The sequence below is a fragment of the Telmatherina bonti genome (genome assembly GCF_933228915.1).
Source record: "Telmatherina bonti genome assembly, chromosome: 1".
In the NCBI taxonomy this organism is placed as follows: domain Eukaryota; kingdom Metazoa; phylum Chordata; class Actinopteri; order Atheriniformes; family Telmatherinidae; genus Telmatherina; species Telmatherina bonti.
The window spans coordinates 25,852,287-25,871,895 of NC_136619.1; the positions used below are offsets into that span (position 1 = coordinate 25,852,287).

The 19,609-nt window shown below is 39.5% G+C and overlaps 2 protein-coding genes across 2 annotated transcripts; one reads left to right on the forward strand and one right to left on the reverse strand.

The window, feature by feature from the left end:
* Positions 1-1,162: 1,162 nt before the first annotated feature.
* eif4g2a (eukaryotic translation initiation factor 4, gamma 2a) lies at positions 1,163-9,013 on the forward strand (the record flags this gene model as incomplete). The annotated part of the gene is made up of 21 exons (XM_079263519.1): positions 1,163-1,199; positions 2,482-2,590; positions 2,715-2,771; positions 3,223-3,348; positions 3,486-3,588; positions 3,668-3,799; positions 4,204-4,270; positions 4,362-4,513; positions 4,697-4,807; positions 4,896-5,078; positions 5,188-5,329; positions 5,406-5,569; positions 5,652-5,759; positions 5,897-6,001; positions 6,113-6,208; positions 6,301-6,516; positions 6,649-6,907; positions 7,055-7,259; positions 7,399-7,607; positions 7,776-7,897; positions 7,986-9,013. The coding sequence occupies 21 exons, from the start codon at positions 1,163-1,165 to the stop codon at positions 8,049-8,051; spliced, it is 2,769 nt and encodes a 922-aa protein (XP_079119645.1). The 3' UTR covers positions 8,052-9,013.
* Positions 9,014-9,280: 267 nt separating this feature from the next.
* ctr9 (CTR9 homolog, Paf1/RNA polymerase II complex component) lies at positions 9,281-17,683 on the reverse strand. Its single transcript, XM_079242646.1, has 23 exons — positions 17,548-17,683; positions 16,870-16,968; positions 16,533-16,772; positions 16,322-16,439; positions 16,153-16,242; positions 15,665-15,921; positions 15,452-15,559; positions 15,127-15,363; positions 14,772-14,990; positions 14,421-14,604; positions 14,247-14,335; positions 13,984-14,169; positions 12,969-13,056; positions 12,706-12,854; positions 12,506-12,622; positions 12,272-12,417; positions 12,110-12,181; positions 11,142-11,277; positions 10,453-10,611; positions 10,215-10,357; positions 10,042-10,138; positions 9,842-9,954; positions 9,281-9,765 (listed from the first exon to the last, which is right to left on the reverse strand). The coding sequence occupies exons 1-23, from the start codon at positions 17,590-17,592 to the stop codon at positions 9,390-9,392; spliced, it is 3,468 nt and encodes a 1,155-aa protein (XP_079098772.1). The 5' UTR covers positions 17,593-17,683; the 3' UTR covers positions 9,281-9,389.
* Positions 17,684-19,609: the final 1,926 nt, after the last annotated feature.

Genomic DNA, 19,609 nt, shown 5'->3' on the forward strand with positions numbered 1-19,609 from the left:
GGTCTTCACACAACAGCAATTCCAATGTATGCACAGAAATCATGAATCCTGGGAACACGCTTCACTGAATCCTTTTAACATGTTTTGTTTCTTATCTGGAATATTTTTAGTCTCATTAAAGCAAAGGTTAGACCTGCTCTTATCTTTCATAATGCGATATACAGAGTAACCCGACCCACAATGAGGTGTAACCTGTTTAATCTCTGCCAGTTCTCTTTTACTGGCAGGAAGTGACTCATCCTGCCAAGACTGTATCTCAGCAGATGTAGCAACAATACACAAAATCTGCTGAATTTCTAATCAAGCTGTTACCAACACACCTTCTGCTGAAACCTGGGATTAAAAAAAACATTGTGCAGCTCATTCTGACTTTAATCTGAAAAAGTTTATTAAAAACTGCTACCAAGATTATAATTAATCCTCTGGGACAAATTCATTTTCACTGAAGGTTATGTGGAAATCTCTTGTTGGGTTTTAAAAGATTAGATGGTCAGAAAACTCATTAGGAATCCTATGGTGGCAATGAATCTATTATTATTTGTTGCCTCACACTAGAGAAAAGAGAAAGGCGGGGGTTGTAGTGTCATCCTTCTGCCATCAGTGTATCAGAAAATATGTCCCTTCTTCTCTGTGTCCCACCCACACCATGCTGCTAGAAAATGATCAACCAATGGATGAAATCTGTTGATGTGTGGAAAGATGAGGCTGCAGCCACTTGGCTGAACTGTTTTGCCTTTTGTGCACAAATTGGCACGGGCTTAGTGATGCTTGTGAGATGAGCTGTCTGTGCAGGGTCAGCCTGAACAGCCTGCAGCCATGTGATAACCACGATCTGCTGTCAAACAGCATCATCATGCATCAGAGCAGTTTCTGGGCTCAGTCTGAGAGTCGGCTACTGAATTCCACCTAAAATTTCTATGAAGAGACAATTTTTACTTTAACAAACTCAAAATAAAACTGAAAGATACATTACTTTGTTTCAGTTTTATTTGGAATTCTGTTTTACAATATTGAATAATGATTTATTGATCTAAAGTCTTAAAATATTCAATCAGGAAATGCCTGAGAAAAATGACCTGTTTTCCTCCTATCATGAATTAATTTTTTATTAACCTAGTAGTTGAACTGCTCCGGCAGAGCAGCAAACAACACTGATTACGAAATGATCGTGTTGCGAAATGTTCAGGACTTTACCGCACGTAGCGTGAGCAGGGTGGGTGACGTTTGACGCGGCCTGAGTACAAATAGCAGCGTCCGCATGACGTAAACGAACAGTCAGCACTCTGTCTCCGCTGGAGCTTCGGCCGATCAAGTCGTTCTGATCATTGATCATTTTACGAAACGTATTGGTGTTGACACGTATTTTTAGTATTCTTTTTCTTAAATATACCTTCATTTTATTATATTTTGGCTGACAAGTCAACAAATACTCTGACGTTCCTTTAGTAAAGGTAAGACGTGTCGATGTTTTCCTTGTCTAGCTAACAGCCTAACTGGTTGAAAATTGGTTGATGGTTTGTAGTTTACGAAGCGAATAAGTACGGTTTGTTTTGTTTTTTCTCTCTCGTTTTTTCCCCTTAAATAGGATGTATTGACCTGATTTGTTGTCTTGGAAAAAGTCAGACTGGGTTTTATAAATTGTTTAGAGCTGTTTTAGCTGTTAGCTTACCGGCGGCCTAGAGAACAGACAACCCCCTCACCTCCAAGATGTCGCGGGGTGGACTTCCGGTTTCTGAACAAAGACCTCATAAAAACAGCTGATGGTATTTCCCCCTTGATCCGATTTATCATAAAAGTGTTGGATTGAACATTTTTATACAGGTTAAAGTTAAACATGGAACATATTTATTAATCAATTTATTATTCTGTCGGAGTCTTTTCTGTTTTGGTAGTCGGTGAAACTTGGGGTTTTCGCTTGATAAGCTTCATTTCTGAGTTTACATTAAGTTGTTTTGTATCAGGTCGTTCTAGGCGGCTTATAGTCATTAGTGATTTTAACTATTAGTAGAGTCATTAGTCATTTGAACTGTTAGTAAGTCGTTTGAACATTTTAACCGTGTTTCCTGTAGAGGGTGCCTCGTGATTGATAAAAAGCTTTTACGGAGTTGCTGCAATCACTTCCTTATCAAGTTATTTAATGTATGATTCTTTTCGTGTTTTTGATTATTAACTCGGCTATCCGGAAACTGTTCTTGACATGAAGTCATCTGTTTTTTTGTTGTTGTTTTTTTATGCCAATTTCCTCCCAAGCTAGTATGCTAGCTCTGTTAGCGTTAGTCACAGGGGCACGTGTCGGCCTCAATGCCCTCCATTATTCTCCTGAAATTTACCGAGTAGAAATAGTACTAAAACATTTGATAGTTATGAAAATGAAAGGAAAGTTTAGCCAGATTATGACATCACTATCATAACACGTGATTGTTCCTCTGTTATAGATGTATGTTGTTTAATTTGTGACCGTGTACCTGTCTGCACCTTCAGGTCGCCTTTTCCGGCCCCAAACACCCAGAACTCAATTCTTTTCAGATATTCTTTGTCAAGCCGCCAAAGTGGAGAGTGTCGTTGCACCAGGGGGACCTTCTCGTTTCAGGTAGACATTTCCAGAAGGAATCTAGCATTTTTACACTTGCAATTCTTTATAGTAGCTTTACCTAAGCACCAAGACTTAATATTTACCTGGCGTTATTTTTTTTGTCCACCCTTTGGCATTGCAGTGTAGGGGGAGGAGGTGGGGGTGCACCCCAGCACTATCCCAAGACTGTCTGCAACAGGTGAGTTTTCTCATTATTTTTCTGACTTAGATTAATTATGTTTTAAGAGTGGCATCTTCCCCATGGCCATATTATACAATGTCCAAAACGTTTTAAGGAATGTTTTTTGCTGCATCATGTGGGCTCAGATAACTTGTAGTCACTTTGAACATGATCATTACTTTTGGTTTTATTTCCACTGATCTTTTTTTGCTGTTTGGATTCTCTTTCCTGTTACCTGAACACATTAGAAATAATCAAGCATAAAGAAAGAACATGTCCCCTTGGTGTAGGAGAAAGTTGTAATTTTGGTGCCACATGGAGATCTTGTTACAATCTCTGTGAAAAAGAATATTTATCCCATTAAGCAAGAAGCCTCAATTACCATCAAAGGAAATGTTTTTAATGGGATACTGTTTTTAGCTGATGGAGTTTGTGTTGTGACACTGCATGTTTTTTTTGTTCATAACAGCGAGTTCCTGGGGAATACCCCAGGTCCTGGCGTTCAGAGATGGGTACCTTCTCGAAGCACTAGACGAGATGTCAACTCCTCCAATGAGAAAGGACAGAATGATGCAATCTTCAGGAAAGTAAGAGGGTAAGTTTCTGGTCAACTCTTTTCATTTTGTTTTAACCGAGTTGCACATATTGTGTAGACGAAGTTCATTATATTGTTAAAATGGCGTTTGATTATGCTTATTTTAACATATTGCTCTTCCTCTTCATCTTTATCAGCATACTTAACAAGCTGACTCCTGAGAAGTTTGACAAACTATGCCTGGAGCTCCTCAATGTGGGTGTCGATTCAAAACTTGTCTTAAAGGGAATCATCTTGTTGGTGAGCATTATCTTCAAACAGCATCTTTAAACAAAAAATTTAGATATGATTTTAATTTGCACTGTTTCCCTCTGCTTAGATTGTTGACAAAGCCCTTGAAGAGCCCAAATACAGCCAGTTGTATGCACAACTATGTCATCGCTTGGCAGAGGATGCACCAAATTTTGAGGGCCCATCATCAGAAAATCAAGCCACACAAAAGCAAAATACTGTAAGTAGTGTTAAAACTAAAATTTCTTTCTCAACTTCCAGTTTGTGCAAAATGCAGCTTCCTGGTTTGTAATAAACATGACCAGGCAAAAAGGCATTACACATCCATCCTTTTCCCCTCTCTCCACTGACTTCCAGGTCAAATTTGGGATAGAACATACCTCAGATCTAGGTTGTGCAATAAGCTGACCGAGTACTTTTAAAATTCACTTTATTTATCCACTATTACTTTTAAAACCAAATAATGTAGTAGCACTTTTATCTTTTTAGCTTTTACTCTTAAATGTGTGCATCTCATTACTTGTAAATTTTATTGTTCATTACCTTTTAAAGAAAAATCCATTTTTCCCCTTTGTCTGTCTGACATTTTTATTTTTTGTATTAACCTCTTATCCATTTTTGCAGACCTTCCGAAGGCTCCTGATCAGCAAGCTTCAAGATGAATTTGAGAACCGTGCCAAGAATGTGGACCGTGAGTAAACTGCGTTGGATGTTTCTGAAAGCCATCTATTGAGTCACATTTTAAGTTTAGAAGGTTTAAAATATCCCTTTTCTTTGTGTAGTCTTTGACAAGAACGACGGCCCACTCACCTCTGAAGAGGAGGAGCAGCGTGCTATTGCAAAGATCAAGATGCTGGGTAACATTAAATTCATCGGTGAACTTGGCAAACTCAATCTCATCCATGAATCAATCCTCCACAAATGCATCAAAACAGTAAGTTCTGCTGGTCAAATTTTAAAAAAGTTGTGTGCTTACAAACTAATCATATACTCGTGCTTACAATATCAGAACTCTGGTAGTTGTTAGATAAATTGAGACTGATTTTTTTTTTGTTGTTGTTGGTTTGGGAGTTTTATTTTACTTTTTAATAAAAATAATATAATTTTATGCTTTTAGCTTCTGGAAAAGAGGAAGAAAATCCAACTTAAGGATATGGTGGAAGACTTGGAATGCCTCTGTCAGATAATGAAAACAGTGGGTCCGAAACTTGATCATGTAAAAGCAAGGGTAAGCAAGATAAAGTAAATATTGTGAAATAATCAATGGTGGCAAAAAGTCTTTGTATTTTAAGATGTCATATGTATTCCTCATCCAGTCTTTGGTAGATCAATACTTTGGTCGTATGCGAGCCTTGGCAGGCAACAAGGATCTGCCAGCTAGGATTCGCTTCCTTCTGCAGAATACAGTTGAGCTGCGAGATAACAATTGGGTTCCTCGCAAAGCTTACATTGACAACGGGCCAAAGACCATCAACCAAGTTCGTCAGGATGCAGTAAAGGTTAGTTTACAAGCTCCTTTTACAACAGACTTAAAAGAACTGGACTGTTCAGTGAAATTGCTGCGTTAGTCTAGCAGTCCTTTAACCGGTGTTTGTCTGTCCTTTGCAGGATTTGGGTGTTTTCATTCCACCAGCAAACGATGCATTGAGGAATGACTTCTTCATGGACAGCACCTCCTTCCTGCCAACAAAGATGAAGTTTGACAGGGAACCTCTTGGTGGGCTTGCTGACATGTTTGGACAGATGCCAGGTATGTTGGCACTATTTCACTTTTTATAAGATTAAGTACCGCTTATAAATATTAACATTTGTAATGATTTCAAAAGGAATTAGTATTGGGACCGGTCCAGGAGTAATTCAGGATCACTATTCTCCTACTATGGGTCGTCATCGAACAACTCCACTCTTCAATGGTCATGTTGGAAATGCCAATGGTTCACATCAGCCTCAGTTTGAAACAGGAAGCAAGCCATTTATAAAGCCAAACCAGGTAAATGTAATAGTGTGGTTTATTTGTTTTATTTTTCCTCAAATTACCATTTATAGCACTGTTCAACTTGTATTTTTCAAAGGGGCAAAGTTCACCAATTTTCAGCCATAAGCAGAACCACTCGGTCCAGATGCAGTCAAAGGATATGACATCAAGGTTCAGCAAGAAAGGGAAGCTTAATGCTGACGAGGTACAACTCTTTACATTTCAAACTGTATCTAAAGTATGCCTTATTGTTAATCTGGGTTTTATTTAATGACCTATTTTGGAGATAATGTGGAGTAATCTTTTGGATTTTTTTTTTTTTCCTTTTTTAAACTGTTTTAGATCAGTCTGCGGCCAGCACAGTCTTTCATCCTGAATAAAAACCAAGTGCCAAAGTTGCAGCCCCAGATGATGATGGTTCCTCACATTAGTTCCCCAATCGGACAGGTAACTTTCGTGTCTGTCTAAAAGTTGGAATCACAAGGATAAAGAAATGTTTTGAGCTTGAGCTAACATGCTTTTTTTTTTTTTTTTTTTTTTTTTTTTGTGGCCCTGCAGCTTGGCCTGAAGACCAGTCCTCCTCCAATTCAGGAAAAACCTGCCAAGTCTAATAAAAAAGCTCCTCTTACAAAGGATGAATTGTGCAAACTCACAGTGAGTCTTCACTGCTTTTAATTTTTTTTTTTTCTCTCTCAAATGAGTTTCTGGCATACCATGTGTGGTGATGGTTTTTTGTTTTCTATCAGGAAACCCTGATGGAAGATTACCTGAACAGCAAAAACATCAATGAGGCTGTGAATGCAGTGCGGGAGATTAAACCTCCCAAACATTTCCTTTCTGAGATGCTGACCAAGGTCATGGTCTACACCCTTGAGCGTTCAGATGAGGATAGGGAACTTGCAAGCAACCTGATCTGTGAATTCTGCACTGAGGGAATTGTCACTGGTGAAAATCTAATGCAGGTGAGTGTAACTGTAAAACTGAGTGTTCATACAAAAAATGTGCATCCTTTAACATCTGAATGTCAAGCATTTTCTAGAAATATACATGTTCAAGCCATACTTTTTTTTCTTTATTCCTCTTTCTCTCTCTAGGCCCTTATGGGTGTTCTTGACCAGTGTCCCAAGATAGAGGAAGAGATCCCACTGGTGAAGTCTTACCTGGCACAGTTTGCAGCACGGGCCATCATTGCGGAGCTGGTCAGCATTGACGATTTGGCTCATCAGCTGGAAGATGGAGCGCATTTCCCACTGTTCCTGCTCTGCCTGCAGCAAATGGTCAAACTGAAGGGCCGTGAGTGGCTGAGTGACTTGTTCCAGCAGAGCAAGATCAACATGCAGAAGATGCTGCCAGGTATGATCACATTTTTACTACGTGCCAGTATTAACCACTGCTGTCTCTCTGGAGAGGCAGATATTTAATATTGAAGTGTTTTTGTTTTTTTTGTTGTTGTTTTTAAGTCTGCTCCTCTTAATAATTGTTTATTTTAAACGCATCCAGAAATTGACCAGAACAAGGACAGGATGTTGGAAATTCTGGAGGGCAAAGGACTCAGCTTTTTGTTCCCACTAATGAAACTGGAGAAGGAGTTGCTGAAGCAGATCAAAGTAGATCCCTCTCCACAGTCCATCTATAAGTGGATCAAAGACAACATCTCCCCTAAACTCCACACTGACAAAGGCTTTGTCAACATCCTTGTGACCAGGTACAGCAGTGGCTTTTGCCTGTCTGCTGACGCAGCACCTGTCTTTTCTCTGCAGGCTCCTTATTGTTTAATCTGACAGATTACTGTATCTTTTACATGGAAAAATATTTCTAAGATTGGGGCGTCTTTTGTCTTCCAGCTTTCTGCAGTACATTGCTTATGAAATCAACCCAGATGATGACGAAGAGCAGCTTGCAGCTCCCAGTAAAGAGCAAGTGGATGAAGAGAAGCAGCTGCTGTTGTCCTTCAAGCCAGTCATGCAGAAGTTCCTCCACGATCACATCAACCTGCAAGTCAGCACACTGTACGCTCTGCAGGTGCACTGCAACACCAAGGGTTTCCCAAAAGGTGGGTGGATGCTTTTGTTCTGTGGTATGATGGTGCATCCAGCTGTCTTGTGATGACATCATTGGCAGGTGGTTGACTTTTCTACTGCAGCCAGTTTTGTTAATCCTGCTTTTATTATTTTAATGTGGATTTCAGTAGATTTTTTTTTTTTTTTCCTCTCCCTCTCAGGCATGTTGCTCCGCTACTTTGTGAACCTTTATGATATGGAAATCATTGAAGAAGAGGCCTTCATTTCATGGAAAGAAGATGTCACCCAAGAGTATCCAGGGAAGGGGAAAGCATTATTTCAGGTAATTTTATCTACAGTATCTTGTAGTATTTTATGATGTAGATGAGCTAGGTGTAAAAAGTCGGTAATCTGTTTCATTACCTCTGCAGGTGAACCAGTGGCTGACTTGGCTTGAGACTGCAGAGGAAGAGGAGTCAGAGGATGAAGATTACTGAATAATAGTCCAAAGCCATGTGTTACTATGATGCATTGATTTTTTTTTTTTTCTTTTTCTTCTATCTTCTTTTTGTCTGTTGTTACAACTCATTCCACCATGAATTGTTTCACCAAATCAAGCCAGCATCAACAACTTACTGTATTTAGAAGTTTCCAATATTTCTATCCTTTTGTGATGTCCTGCAGCAAATGTTTTACACATTTCAGTCATCTTAGGTTATGTTTTAACAGCAGGCAGTATTTTGCAGGAAACTGCATCTGAACATGATCCACTGTCACCCTTTACCTCTGGTAGAAGTCACAAAGTGCTGTCAAAGATTTCCTTGGACTGTTTACAAGAGAAAAGAACAAATGACCAAAACTTTTCTCATGTTCTAACTGCATTTGTAAATCATTTTCTAGATGCACTTTGCTCAACATCATGAGTCGTTGCAATATTAAAATATACTTTTTACATTTTAATCCTTAGTTGCAGTTTGATGCTGATGTGGTCTGTTGCTTGACAATTTGATCCTTTTTTTTTTTTTTGTTTGTTTTAAATCTGGATTTGGTTAATGCTTGTGGCCAATTTTACTTGCACAATACGATCCAATTTACTTCACTGAATCAAGATTTTCTTTTATGTGTAGAGCAATTTGTGCTGTGTGGCCTTTTAATTTATCTATTTTTTTCCCCATATGGATATACCTCTAATGTATCTCTGACTATACTTGAATGTCTTGGTTTTGACATTGAGATGGCCAAAGCTCAGTTTACTTTGCTTCGGTTGGTCACTTGTGGAAATTTTACATCTGTTCGCAATCTTTGCCAAGTTCTTACAAGGTCTTTTTATCTTCATGGAATTAGCAGATTGTCCTGTATGTGGACACGTCCTGATGTGTCATTGTAATGGAAAGAGCAAGAAGTTGTGTGTACATCTATGGATTGACCTTGAATAAAGTATAACAGCTTAGATATTCTTTCATGCCTTGCAGAAGTTGCATTCATTAAATGAATATGGACATTTAGAAGTGTGTAATCTGGTTACTGGGCCTTATTTTGACCCAGTGTGGCACAATGTCCTGGCTTTAGTGAGACTGTCAGGATTTTTGTTTGAACTTTTACATATTACAAAGACAATTTCTTTTGTTTCCATTTATCATTTAACTTGACATTTTAGTTGTAATTCAACCATTTCATCAACAAAAGTTCCAGTAAGACATGAGTCATGTTTCCAAAAGAGGGAAAAAAGACAATTTCAACTTCTTGGAGACTAAAATCTCTATCCTTGATGGCAAATATATGTAAAAAAAAAAAAAAACAAAAACTTCTCAGCATCACACCAGTGATTTAATGATTCAATCACTGTCGTCATCGTTGTTGGACCCCTCCTGCTCTGAAGCGTTGTCAGAGCGGCGTGGTGAGCCCTCGTCTGTTCCCGCTTCAGACCCTCTGTCTGATACTCCTGCAGGTGAACCAGGTCTGGACTCATCATCTGATCCCGACCGGCTCCTCTTGCTCTCATTATCCGACTGTTCTGAGTCTGACTGTTGTTGCACCCTCCTCTTCTTAACCGGACGGTCGCTGCCGGACTCGTCTGAACCAGCGGAGCGCCGAGGGCTTCCTGCCTCGCTTCCAGAGCGGTTCCCTCTGCCATCCGAGTCACTGTCAGACGCAATGCGTTTCCTGTGGCCGCCGTCCTCGTCGTCAGATCCTGAGCCACTGTCGCGATGTCTGTGGAAGAAGTCCACTCATGAACATGTGGATTTATCAATGTATTTAACAGTAAAACCTCACCTAAAGATCGTACCTGTCCTCAGCTATTTTCAGTCCATCCTCGTCTGAGGAAGACTCGGAAGAGGAGATGATGGCCTTAGATTTAATCTTCCCTTTAAGAGACGGTGGCAGACGCTCGGGCTGCAGCTGAAAGGAGACTCCTGTTAAATTCTGGCAACTCAACCCGATAACATTATTTCAAGAGTCACGACTGTTTAATGTTACACAAAGTACCTTTTCAATCTTCTTACGCCCTTCTTTTGGTTTGCGCTGCTTCTTAGGTTGAGATGCTCCTTCCTCATCATCACTGTCATCTCCTCCTTTAGCAGGTCTGTAACACAGACATCCAGCTTCATCACTTTGTCCTACACCAAAACATTACTTCATTTAGACAGTCCTAAGTTTACCTCCTCCTCTTCTTTTTCTTCTCTCCATCCTCGGCTTCATCCGGTTCACTGCCACTGCCCCTTCGCTTCTTCTTCTTCTTCAGTGGCAGGTCCTCATCAGAGTCATCATTAACAAAATCATCTACGTCACCTCCTTTCTTACGCTTAAGTACAAAAAACAAAAAAAAGCGTTTCATTGATGATGCAGCAAATGTTCATTAAAAGACTGCAGCCGTTTGACATTGTTGCTGACACTCACGCGTCCTCCACCACCACCACCTCCTCCTCTCTTCTTCTCTTTGGGCACTTCCTTCGGCCCGTCTGCAAAGGTGAGCAGGTTCTTGGTTTTCTCTACAAACAGAGCTCTCTGCTCCAGGAGCTTCTTCTGTTCCTCTGCTTCCCGATTTCGCTTCTCTTCCTAAATAAGGTCAGTGGAAAACAAGACTGTTGATGAAAGTTGATAGAAAATAAAGAAAAAAAAATTAAGAAATACAAAAAAACAAGAGTAATTCATTAGGGGTGGGAAAAACAAATCGGGATTTTTTTTTGCTTCACAATTTTAAAATAATAATAAAAAAAAATTAAAAAAATCGCTTTTTTTGGGGTTTTTTTTTTCTTCAAATAAATAAAAATGATCCATAATAAAATTTTGGTCTTTTTTTTTGGTCATTATTGATCTTTTTACTTTTTACTCTTCTTGGGCATTATAGCAGCAGAATGATGGTCAGGCTACTGTGTTGTTTTTTCCTAATTGAAATCAATAAAAATGACGAGCAAAACAAGTTATGTACTGGGTTTTTTTTTTGGGTTTTTTTTTGTCTACAAAAATCAGCAATATTGAGGAACCCTGAGAATCGAATTGGCACACAAAAAAATCGGAATCGAATTGGGATATTGAGCATATCATCCCAGCCCCATGAATCGTGATGAGTCCAAACTTTCTCTTACCTGCTCTTTCAACATCTGCTGGCGCAGCAAGTCCCTCTCTTGCTCCTGTTTGGCACGGAGCTCCTTCTCCTCCTCATCCTGCTTTCTGGCTCTGGCCACGTGGTACTGAGCCTGACTCAGCAGATCAGAACACTGCCTGGTTTCCAACAACATACCAAAACCCACAGTTATAATGCAACGCGTAACTCATCTGTCTGGTGACGTTAACTGTTCAAAAAGAATCTGCTTTCACAGACAAAAGCTGATCATCTATACATCATATGTTTCACACAAAATGGTTAGGAAGAAAAAAAAAGTGTTTAACTGTTCATTAAGGGCACATTCACATCAGCCTTTTTGATCCAAATCCACGTCCATTTACTTAGAAAGTCCACTTTGTTTGGGGAGCTGTGAATGTGGCAAACGAATTCTGATTCAGACCAAAGAAGCAGACTTGGTCCACCTACAAAAGCAGGTCTCGGCACTTTTCAAGCAGACCAAATTACAGGAAATGGATGACAAAAAAAAAGTCACTTCCAGCATTTAAGGTAGCATTGCATTGTGGGTAAATACATAACGATCACGTTAAAAGTCTTCTGCCTCGTCTTACCTTCATACTGCATCCATTGTTGCAGTGTACTTCTGCAGTATACTTGCATAAGACAAAATAAAAAACGTAAAACATCGATAAATTCATGCTCTATGCTGAACTCTAAACAGTTTTCTTCTTCACGCAGGGATTTTTTTCTCTTTTGCCAAATACTAGTACAGCGCCACCTTTGGTGGGAATGGGGATATTATTGTAAAGGTTTAGTGCGTTTGACCAAAGTGCAGCGTGAACGTGATCTCTGTCTGAATGGAAACACCTCCCTACAACTGAGCCGAGTCCCCAATCGGACTGAGTCTCGCGGACTATCCTGATGTGAATGCACCCTAAAAGGAAAAGACATTTACATGTACCAAACTATGACAAATTTATCCAGTCTTACCTGGCCTCCGAGGCAGCAAGAGCAAGGTCAAACCTCATCTTGTCTCCGGCCTTGCTGAGGTAACTGAAGTACCTGTGTGAGGAGGAAAATGGGGGTGAAAGGCAGGTCACACTCCAGGGTTAGACAGAGATTTGGAAGATGAGGTGTGAATCCCATCACTACCTGTGAGCCAGTTCAAGCTCTTTGACAGCACTGAGCACGGCCTTCAAGTTGCTCTTCTCATCTTTCAGCACAAGAGTGGCAAGTCTCTGAAGAACCAGGGCCACGTTGAACATCAGCACCGTATCATTGGGCGCTACGTGGCGGGCCTTGATGAGCGCACATTCAAAAGACAGCGTTATCCTCTTCTCATGGAGTAGAGTAACATACAAAGGCTTGTGTTCATCCTGGTCTTACCTTCAGCAGCATCTGCTTGCACTCTTGCAGCTTCCCGCATTTGAAGAGAGCTCTTGCGAGGTACAGCAGTACCTCTGTGTTCTGATGTTTGTAAAATTTCTTCAGGCAGTTCTCATACTGTAAAGCCGCAAAGTAAACATGAATATTTCAAAGAGACAACTAAATTCACATAACGTTTTTAAAGTTAGAGAGGCCCGTACCATCTGCACGGCGCTGATGTACTGCTTCTGTTCAACGTAGATGTGAGCCAGGTTAAGCCAAACGTCGCTGATGTCCGCCGTGGCCTCCCTCACCTGCGCAAACACATCACGCGCCTCTCGGAAATAACCCTTATGCGCGAGCACGGCACCTGGGCACAGTTTCATGTTTAGGGAAAGTTAAACATGCAAGAGAGCAAAACTAAATACACAAACAAATTAAAACTTTTTTTTTTTTTTTTTTTAAACTGAATAAATCTTTATACCAATGCCATTTGCAGCATAGAGGTTCTTGGCATCGTTTCGGAGGACTTGTTTGTAAATGGCCAGAGCTCGATCCTGATGTCTCTTTTCCTGTGACAACACACACACACTTCATTTAGGAATTATTTCTCTTTAAACACTCATACATTACAAAGACAAACTTGAGAAAACCAAGTGTGAGCACTCTTTTTTTAATCCCACTGCTCACAACAAATGTATAAAAACAACCGTTGCTTAACTCAACAGGTTGTTGATCGAGTTGCATGTTGACAGTGTAATTGTGAAAAGCAGAACATCACAGGAGGAAAAATCTGGGAAACCCTTCAGAAGCTCACATTTCTCTCTAAATATGACCTGAAACATTTTCTGGTTTCTGACAAAGAACATGGAAAGCTAAAAAGTTAAATATTCTAGCCAATTCATGAAATGAGTCATTGTTAATCTCAATCAGTCAAAAAACTAACATCCAAATTAATGACGATAGTAGTTTTCCTATTTTTTTTTTCATGACAATGAAATAATTTTCTGTATAAAATATTTTTATTCCTGTGATGGACTGGTAACCTGTCCATGGGGTACCCTGCTTCTCACTCGCTCCAGCTTCCAAGTGACCCTGAATGAATGATTTATTGTTTTTCAGTTGTTGAAAAAAATTATTTTAAAGTGTGATAAAAATCTGATGAAAATTAAGATTATTTATTCTTCACTAAATAAATTATTTGACAACCGAATTTGAATTGATTCACACTTGTTGTTTTAAAAGCTTCCAAGTCGGTCATGGATTTTCTAACCCTGTGGTTAAAGCAGTAGCACTGGTTTACAAGTACTGTCTTTTATCAGCTAATAGCAAAAATGTAGAAAACAAATCCTAACGCGCCCTGCGATGGACTGGTGAGCTGTCCAGGGTGCACCCTGCCTTTTGCCTAAAGACGACTGGGATAGTCTCCAGCTTCCCCGCGACCCTTCATTGGATTAGGTGGTCAGGATAATGAATGAATGAATGAAATCTTAATGCACCTTTTCCCGGTCCCTGGTGGGTTGGTGCAGAGTCTGTAGCCAAACGTTACCCAGAGCCAGCATGGAGTAGGTGTCATTCTGTGTGGATGGCTGTTTGAGAATTCGCTCAAACTTCTTTTGACCTGGACCCCATTCCTGTTTGGCCAAGTGAAGGTTTCCAATCAGCGACCAGGCATCTGGGTGATCCTAAACCAAACACAGATAAACGTTGGACTGCGAGAAGACTTTTGCATCAAGCTCCACAGACACCGTCAGGTTTTTACCTGGTTGATCTGTAGGGCTTCTTTGAACCAATCAGAGGCTTCATAGAAGTTTCCTTTGTCACGAGCCATTGCTCCAAGACGCAAATAACCTGTTGGTCAATGAATTATGATGATATATATTACAGAGCACACGTGTCTTTAGTCTCACACTTTTCATTGCATTGCAGTGCTTACAGTCCACATAGTTTGGATGCTCTCTCAGAATGTTTTTGTAGAGTTTCTCTGCTTCATGGAATTCACACATAGCCTCGTACAAACGGGCCAGATTGTAGGATGTGGTGACAGAAATGGCATTGTAGTAATGCTCATCATGCTCCCCCTCAGCTTTGGCTCGGTCCAGAGATGCAAGAAAATATTTCTGTAAGGGAGAAAAGGAGAAGCCCAACCTTGAAATAATGCTAGTTTGTTAGCACTCTTCATGGCCATCAAAATATCTGCTAAAAAAAAAAAAAAAATCATCTCACTCTAAATTCTGCTTAGTGTATGATGGCAGGGAAAAATGTTTGTACTCTTTGTTTTTGTTACCTTTGCTTCCCCCAAGTTGCCCAGTCTGAAGTGCAGAGCCCCCAGGTTGTTGAGGATCTCAGGGGGAACGTCAGCCTGCACCTTTTCCTGCAGGATGCGGGTGGCTGTGCCATAAGCCGAAAGTGCTCCTTGGATGTCGGTCTGCTCCAGGATCTGAGCCAGCTCGATCCACGCCTCCACATCATCTGGGTACTGCTCTGTGACTTTCTTTAAGTGGCCCTTATAAAACAAAAAAACGGAAACATATATCCAGTTTGAAAAAGTTGCAGAAAATGGAAATTTCATACATTTCACAAAGGTGTGGCAAAACCTTTTGTCGTATGTGATGAGATATGGGGATTCACACGAAGCTTACTTTTGCAATGTCTCTCTTTTCCTGATCATCAGACGTTGCATAGAGAGAGCCCAGGATCTTCATAGTTTCATAGTTGTTGGGGTAGGCCTTTAATACTTTTTCGAAGCACTGAGCTGCATTTTCTTTGTCTCTTCGATAAACATACATCTGTCCCAGACCAAAGAAGGGAAGCACAAAGGTGGATGAGGCAAACTGAGTGGCCTGGTAGTAGTACTGAAACGCCTGGTCATAGTCCTCCTGAATGAAAGAAAAAAAAATGAGTTGGCATACACATTAAATGATAATTCAGGGAAACAACCTAAGAAAGGGACAGAAAGGACCTTACCTGCACATGAAATGAGCGCGCCAACTGATAGCAGCTCTCTGCCTGCATGGCCTCTACCTCTGTGTTGTGGAAAGCATGCAGGGCAAGATGCTGCACTTTACTGTAGTCCTGACAGAGAACACACGGGCACAAACGGTTAAATCTACACACATTTCTGCTTGCATTGATGTAACAACATGCAGCAGACCAAAAAGAAAAAAAAAAGAAGTTTACCTTTTTGAAGAAGAAGTGGTTAGCAAGGTGGTTAAGCACCATGGGGTTGCTAGGGTCGATGGTGTAGGCCCGGGACAGGAGCTGTACTCCATTCTTGATGGAGTCTGCCTCTTTGTTGTTGAGCTCCAAAACCGCCAAGCCAACGAGAGCTCCCACACATTTTGAATTAAGCTCCAGGGCTCGACCAAATGCCAAACGAGCCTTTTCCAGTTTGTTAAGTTTTACAAAACAGTGGCCCATTCCCAGCCTTACCTCAGCTAGCAAGAGACATGAGGAGAAAAACGGATTAGCATGCTACCAGACCAATACTTAGCGTTGTCCTTTAGTTTTTGTGAATTGTATTAAAAGCCCAAGGAAACTAACTGTTGAACAGTCATGTTAACTTAAAAAAAAAACAAAAACATAATGTTTGCGACCTAGAAACAACAAACAGCAGTACTGTGAAGTGAGAAGTAGAAACATTAATGACAGATAAAAGAAGAGTTTACCTGGGCAGCCAGGGTTTGTACGTAAAGCTTTCTTGTAGTACGCCAGTGCTCCTCTGTAATCCTTCTTATTGAATGAGATGCACGCTTTACCTGTAAATGTTTAGTAATATAATTTTAAATCAATCACAGCCTTCAAGATGGATCCTTTAATAATTTCCATTCAGCTTACCAAGCAATGCAGGGATATTATTGGTGGACTGGTTGAGGACAAAGTGAAACTGGGCATCAGCCTGGTCCATCTTGTCTCCTTCAAGCAGGCAGAAGCAGGCTCTTCCCAACAAGTGGTTCTGATTGAGATATATTATATTAACTTAAAAAGAAAAATACCATAGCCACAGTGGCATTCTTCATTGGAGTTTGCTCTGAGACACATTTCCTACCTGATCATACATGATGATCTTGTCTGCCATAGTATACAGCAGAGTGGCCTGCGTAATGAGCTCTTTCTTGGCATCTTTGTTTTTCTCTTTACGTGCTTGCTGAACATAGTAAGCAGCCAACGTATCCAGACAGGTCATCTGGTCCTTCTCATGGTCTCTATAGTCAAGGTTCCCATCAATACGAGCTGCTTCCAAGAGCTTGACAAAGTCTTCTGTTTTGCCCTGTTTGTAATATTCCAACTAAAGCAGACAGGGTGAAAATAGGCATTAAATATATTTGCTTTACATGATTCTGGTATATGCGTAACAATAAAGTCCATTTCCTAAACAGACTCACTGCCAAAGCAATCCAAATGTGCAGCTGTGTGTGTTCCTGCTTTAAGATGCTGATGACCTCGTCACCTTCTGGCAGCTGGTCAAAGTCAAGCTCAATAACCTGCAAAAGACGATTCAAAATTAATATTTTTGGAATTATTTTTAAATATTATGGAATTTTGTACAAAGCAAATTTACTCTGAAGTCATATTGTTTTTTTTATACGATATGCAGCATGAAACAAAGCAACCATGACTTGTCTGATATTTGATTCAAATATTAAATAAAATTTAAAAAAAAACAATATATAAAAAATCTGACTGGAAGAGACAATTAGCTGTAGAGCGCAAAGTATATAGTGTAAAAAGATATCACATTTTATGTATTGTTTAGAATGACGATGTTTTCTGAAAAGTTTACGCGAACTGATGAGCTGACAAATGTCTTGCTAAGCTTCATTATGCATAATTGTTGCGCAGTTAATACGCTGGAAAAGATTTCACAAGTCACAAAAGTAGTTTAGATTTTACGTTGATTTGCAAGTCTCCAAAGCTGACGATATTACGCCACATTAACCTGCGATTAATGTGTTTTCTGAACGTTAATTCACAATAGCTACAGTTAGCATAAAGTGCTAGCATCACACCGAGGTTCAGTTACAAACATCTGCAACAAATAAGCTTTATGTGTCTAGTTTTACCTCATCTGTGTCCCGTAAAGGGATTTCTATGGAACCCCGAGACATTTTTAAACGAAGAGTGAACCCCTGTGAGGTTAGATTTGTTTAGAAAATTAAAAAAAAAAGATTAAATATTCACTCCGTTGTATGCTAGTACTTGCTTCCTACAGGAAACAAACACACGGATGGTGTAATGGAAATAGTGTCCGACAAGATAGCAGGTTTCATAAATATTAGGTTCCTGAAACAGATGGTACGTTCTTATAATGTCGAGTGAGATTTGTAATCAATTTTTAGACTTGATCTAATAATGTAAATGACACCGTATTGGAAGTCCCCACTTTCAAGTGTCATCTGACTGACAGCAGTCTTATTTATTTATTAGACCCTGACACAAGAGATGTACTTCCGTTCTCTGTATTAATATAAGAAGAAAAAGACCCTCATGAGAACTTTTGATGTGTTAAACAGGTAAATTCAAACTGAGATATTCTTGGTGAATCATGTCACAGGGACAGGAGGAGAAAAAAGAAGGAGGATGGGGAGGAGGGCAAGGGGGGATGTCAGCTGGTTTTGATGTGAAGCTGTGGGAAGAAGCTGAAAAGCATCCATAATGCTCACAGTTAAACAGGAAGATGGGATCAACCAGAATGAAAATGAATGCTCTGATTTAGCATTTGACGAAAAACATTTTCTTTGCAGGAAAACAAAACATCTGGACGGAAAAGTAAGAATTAGATTTTTCAAATGGGTTTATATTGTTTCTATTTCTTTTTCTTCTTTTTAGAAATTGTTTGATAACAAATTGATTTAAAAAAAATCAACATAATTCTAATTTTAGAAAACAAAAAGCACCCTCATATGTGTATAGCATAGCTATGGGCTTATCAATTTGTACCAATGAATCCACTGAAGTAGATATTTAGTTAGCTTATTTGGTGTTTTCTTTGAGAATACTTTACCTCTTAACTCTGCATCTATTTACACCTCTCCACAAGATGTATTCGGTGTGGATGCATTTCATGAAATCACACTGTGTTAAAAAGCAATTCATCTTGTTGAGGAGACTACAAAATCACAACTTTGCTTGTGTTTTTGTATCACTTTATTTCAGCTTGTGGATTTTTTTTCCCATCCTTTTTTTGTGAATTTCTTTGTTTCTCCTGGATAAGCATTAAAACAATTCAGGTCTTTTAGGAACAAGACAGTCCATTAAAAAAATCCTGAACCAGAATTTGTGGAATAAAATGTACAATGTCTCATGGCCGTAATGGTAAGTGTTGTGTTACATCAGCTTTTTCCGTATGTGTGTTTGTGTGTGAATGCAAACTAATGATAGCTTTTTTCAGCATTTGAAACCCGGGAGTCATTTGGTGCTGAAACAGAAGACATGCTTCAGGATAATAAAGACACTAATGGATTATCAGAACATGAGCTCGTTGACATCATGTATAATGCATGTAAAACCAGAAACACAGGTGACTGACTCTATGTGATTTAATCAAAACATGATAAAAAGAGAGTGTGAGAGAGAGAGAATTCCAGTGGCATTGGGACATTGTATAAAATGTACATAAAAACAATACAATTATTTACCAATTGCTTTTAAAGTATATTTAGTTGAATAAAATACAAGAAAGCTATTTAATTTCCAACCTGATGAACTTTATGGCTTTTTGTTGTTGTTTTGTTTTGTGTTTTGGAGGCAAATTTTTACTCATTTTTAATGTGATGCCAAAATGTTCCAAAAATGTGGGTCAGGTGCAACAAAAGACTGTGAAGGTTGAAAAAATGCTTAAGAAAACACCTGTTTGTAAGATTCTTCATTGAAACAGGTTCATGGGAAACACATTATTCTGCACATCAGCAAGAAGGCTGAAAGCCAATGCCGAACGTCTGTGACCTTCTTTCCCTCAGACAGCACTGTATTAAAAAAACAACATCAATATTTAAAGGACATGACCACGTGGGCACAGGAACACAGGAAAATTATTGTTAGTTAACATGGTTTGTTGCTACAAGTTAAATTTCTACCATGCAAAGCCAAAGTCATGCATCAACAACACCCAAAAACACTGCTGAT